At 38.4% G+C, this 5,000-nt stretch overlaps 1 protein-coding gene across 1 annotated transcript in view; it reads left to right on the top strand.

The window, feature by feature from the left end:
* LOC138051386 (dol-P-Man:Man(5)GlcNAc(2)-PP-Dol alpha-1,3-mannosyltransferase-like) overlaps positions 1 to 5,000 on the top strand; it is a 23,736-nt gene that overhangs the window by 3,186 nt on the left and 15,550 nt on the right. The window contains exons 2-4 of the mRNA XM_068897576.1: positions 117 to 216; positions 3,469 to 3,616; positions 4,433 to 4,593. Coding sequence (XP_068753677.1) covers positions 117 to 216; positions 3,469 to 3,616; positions 4,433 to 4,593 — 409 coding nt within the window. The remainder of the gene's footprint in view (positions 1 to 116; positions 217 to 3,468; positions 3,617 to 4,432; positions 4,594 to 5,000) is intronic.

The raw sequence follows: 5,000 nt of genomic DNA, 5'->3' as shown, positions 1-5,000 counted from the left end.
GCTCTGCCAATTTGACGTTTAGAGCTCATAATTAACAAAATTTAACAAAATTACCCAAAATAGCGTGACCTAGCCCCTTTAAATGGTTGCTAATTTTTATTCTTTCCTATTTTCAGACACGGAAATAGACTGGGAGGCCTACATGGAGGAAGTTGAAGGTGCGATCAATGGGACTTACGACTATGCACATCTTAAAGGAGGAACGGGTCCTTTAGTGTAAGGTTGTGTTTCTGTCCATAGAAATCTACAGAACTAACAGGCCTTTTGCAACAATTTCTCACATGACCTTTTTTTCACGAACACAATCATTATGATTCTGCTGACTGCATGAAATTATTTTTCGAGAAATAAAAAGAGCACCTAAAAATATGCTATCATGCTGATTTTCGTAAGTACATTTAAGCTGGTGTTTTTGCAGTTGAAAGAAATTGTAAGGATTTGTATGGGAAAAGGATGCTTTATCCTCCAGTCATGTTTCACTGGTTTTCATACAAATCCTTGTATTTTCCTAAGTTTTCAAACCGCTTGAAATTTTTTTTCTCCGTTGATTAACAGTCTGAAAATTTCACCCTTGCACATTTATTCTTGTTAATTTGTCCCTTGGTAAGAGTAGGAATCTTAGCTCTGTTTTTGCCGCATAATTATAGAAAGTTCCATTGGAGGGCAAAAGCTTTTCATTCATAAACAAAAGTATGGAATTCTCAAGTCTTTAAATCATCATAAAATTTCTACCTTAGTGAAAAGTTGTATTCTGGCTAAGTCAAACACGGTCTTTCCATATCTGGTATTTATAAAGTTCACCAATTATGAGTTATGTGCCTAATAATTGTTGCAAAAGGCCTATTAATGTATTCAGTGGTTACAATAGGCACAGACAGTGTTGGCTACTTCACTCATAGAAGGGACTTAAACTGAGCTAAATAAAGTGCAACTATGGTCAAATAATCAGTTCCTCTTTTTCTTCAGATTTTGAAAGCATGTTTGCTTGACACGTGACTCGCAAAATTTTGAGCTTTGATTTTTATCCAAAGGCTGTTTACTTTGAGATAAGTTTTGGATTTCACGGTCTGCCATTACTTGCATTCAAAACTGACTGATTGGACCTCAGAGGGTTGAATTAAGGAAAACGTGATATCATTAATTTTACTTATCCCCTAGCTTAATATTTCATTGGGTAAATGCAGCTTAATACATGTATGTGCAAAACACAAGTTTAAAAGTCTGAAAGCCTGAAACTCCTGTGCTACATATCAATTCAGTTGGGTGCACACACATTGCTTTCTTAAACTAGCGAGTCTTTGACGGCATTTTCTCACCGATCCAGCTCTCTGAACATTTTAAAGTTAGTGATGGCAGACCGTTAAATAGCAAAATTCAAGCAAAAATAAACAGGTGTCTTTTTGAAATCAAGGCTTAAAAATTGGGCTTCATAGTGTTAAACATAGGTTTTAAATCCAAAGAAAGAGAAGATTTAATTTTTTGGTCATAGTAGCACTTTAAAGACAGGTTCTTTCGAACCTAAGATTAAAATTCCTTTTTGATGATGATGGCTAAAGAAGCTGCTAACTTCAGATTTTAATGAAAGAGTGAGGACAATGCGCAAGCTAGCAAGCCATGCCAGTCATGGAAGCCGTGGCTGGGGGTCATGCGAGCCAACATTGCAAGCCATGCGAATCAACATGTGAGTCACACAGTTATTGAGAGCTAACCATTTTAAAATGGGTGCTTAGACTTAAGACTGTTTATCAGCACTATTTGAAATGGGTGCTTAGACTTAAATTCGAGACTGGCATGGCTCTCCTGACTGGCTGACTCACAGATTGTCCAGCCCCTTAATGAAACCTCTGTCTATCAAAACATTTACTCACTTGACCTTGAAATAGTCAAAAAAGCAAGACCACAGCACAGTGGGACATGTTCTTTACTTTTACAAATGAACATGTGGATTTATCTGGTTAACCCATTCATCCCTTGGGGTGCCACAAGTTGATGAGAAAAAAATAGTATGGCATTAGACAGAGTAAAATCTGTTAAGTTCTTTTCCCAGTGGTCAATGGCTTAATGACACCACACACCACTACACAACCCGATGAGGACCAGTTTCTAAAAGCACAAGCAAGCAGCAGAGCGACTTGTAAGAGGAATGGGTTGGCTTACGGTTCGGACAAAGCTGCCAGCTGTTATTTTTCAGTCATTAAATTGGTTTAAAATGTAATGGCAACACTTTTCACTCAGTCTTTACCTCCGCTGGTAGTCCCGCTTCAGTGTCAGAGGCAAACTCACAAATTATCTTTTTCTCTGCAAACTTGAGACTTGTTAACCAGTCACTTTGCTTTACAGTATTTTTTAGCGCACTTAAGTCAGTTAATGAACATTGCAGCAACTTGCAGGTAATGATATTGTGTGTTGCAGTTAGGAAAGAGAGAAGCCTAATTCAGTTGTAGTTTTTGCTTGAAAATTTTCAAAGTTTTGGCTGTGACCTCATCTAACGAACATTTAAATGCAGAATCTCAATACTTTCTCGATGTGCAGTGATCAGGGCCAAGAGCTGATTTTAAGAATGGGTGGCTTTTGGCTATTGTGGCATATACTATTATCCTAAAGTTATTACTGTGGGTCCAAACACTGATTTGAACACATTGTCCTCTGTGACTGAGACTTGATACATTTTACTCTCTCTAATACCAGACAAGTGTACTCATCCATTTGGGGGAAGGGGGGGGGACAGTTGTGGAGTTATCCCCTTTAACATTTTACTCTCTGATTGACGGTGCCTTAGGTGTGAATTCGCCCTTGTCACAGGGCGGCCATATTGTCCCGAGACCAAAAAAGCTTTGTTTTACCACGCCAAGCCTCACCCCCATGGTTTCCACTGCGAGGCTTGGCGTGGTAAAACAAAGATTTTTTGGTATCCCGGGACAATATGGCCGCCGTGTGACAAGGGCGAATGGGGTAAGTAAAACAAAATTAATATTGAACATTCCAGGTAATGTATTCAACACTTATCCCCTTTTGTGAAATACCCCTGCTGCAATTTGCCTCTCCAGAATCACGTCAGAGACAAGTTGACCGCAAGAAATTTTAAGGCATCAGAGTTGGTGTCTGTACCACTGTGTTTTAATCATTCCTTCCTTCTCCTCACTCCTTTCATAAAGTGTTTTCACATGACGTCATGGTGGCCATGTTGGAGGAGTGAAACAAAGAAACGGTGGCCATATTGGAAGAGTGATATTTTTTTTTTTTGGGAATTGAACTCTATTCTTATGAAAATTCTTCCTTTTGTTGTAGTATGCAAATGTGGCTACTGGTCACATGAGTGAAGACACTCTATAGGAAAGTCATTGTATTTTGGATGCAGAGAAGGCTTGGGGAATGATGCCAAATTTTGTTGCAGCTGGCATTAGAGCAAAAACCTTTCTTTCATCACTAAAAAACATAGAGTTGCTTTTTTTCAACTTTTCTCCTTAGCTACCCAGCTGGTTTTGTATACATCTTTGCTGGGCTGTACTACCTGACTGCTCATGGAACAGACATAAGGACTGCCCAGTATGTTTTTGCTGTGTTATACGTTGTCACTCTGGTGTGCGTCTTTGCAATTTACCAAGAAACTGCAACAGTAAGTGCGGATTACTTTCTTTCCTCCTGTGGTACTCTTTACACATGTTCTTGTTTTACTGAATGTGTAACTGGACAAATTAAGCAATTGCCACTGTTTAAATACCTGCATAGTGCAGGCAGCTTCAAAGAAATTCAAACCATGACTTATGCGATGGTGGTGCAATGTTCCAACGACTGAGCTGTGGAGCCACACAGTTGGGAGCAGGTCAATTTGTTGTGCTCTTGTGTTTCCCTGAAAGGACCCATGAATGAAAGTCTATAACTCGTCAACAACCCGCAAACATACATTTCTTTAATTCATCACCAGAAACATTTCCCTGTCTTAAAGCAGTTCCAAGGGAAAGGATGTGGTTGTGACACAATGATTATTTATTTTTAAAGTTGTTCAGCTTTGCTTCGAATGGACATCGTTATCATTAAGAAAATTACGACATTTTTTAATTTCCAAGACATGTTTCGATGTTACGAACATTATCGTCAGTTACAGAATATTTAAAAAACCATTAGGACTATATAACAACAAGGCGAAACATGCATAATAAATTTGGATTAAGTGACAAGAATTACATATTTGAGTGAGTTACAGAGTGTTTGAAAGAAATTCAATGTAGAGCCTAAAGTGTAAGTGTCCGGTTGTCGTGATGAACTTGTTGGTTTAAATTATCAATGGTAAAATCCTCCATTTTGAAATTGAGGCAGACAGTTTACCGAAACATGCCACTTGTTTCCAACTTTAAAAAAGACTTAGTGTGCTTATGGGAGAACTTGCAGTGTTTCAATTAAATCTGTTTTTTTTTTCTTTCTTGTTTCACAGGTTCCACCATATGCATTTTTCTTCATGTGCTGTGCATCTTACAGAATTCACTCGATTTACATTTTGCGACTCTTTAATGATCCAGTAGCAATGTTCTTTCTTTATGTTGCAATCTATTGCTTTGTGTTGCATTGGTGGAATGCAGGATGTCTTTTATTCAGGTATGTTTTAGTATTGTGCACCAGGCAAATAGACCATCTTTGCACGCGTTTTTTCCTGTGACTTTACCCAGCTGTTTTCATCTGTTCTGCTTGACTCATTGCTTCAAAAACATAAAAATGCCTAGCTGCCACACTGTCATAACCTCTTGAGTGAAGTCTTAATGAATCACCTACATGTACATTTATCTTAATTTTCCCCCTAAATTAAACCTTTTAGCCCCGAAGGGGCCCCATTGATGAATAAGATCATCTTGCATTACACAGAATAATGTATATACAAGACAAAATCACGTGCCCCGTTTGCCGAGAGTGTTCAATGCAGTAAGGTAGAGCTAAATACACAAGCAGGATACGGGAATATATTTAGTTACTCATGGGTTTCACGCCGAAGCGATCATCAATGTTCT

Source organism: Montipora capricornis, chromosome 6, assembly GCF_036669925.1.
Source record: "Montipora capricornis isolate CH-2021 chromosome 6, ASM3666992v2, whole genome shotgun sequence".
In the NCBI taxonomy this organism is placed as follows: Eukaryota; Metazoa; Cnidaria; class Anthozoa; order Scleractinia; family Acroporidae; genus Montipora; species Montipora capricornis.
Note: the sequence above shows the minus strand (reverse complement) of the source record. Positions and strands in the feature narration are given on the sequence as shown.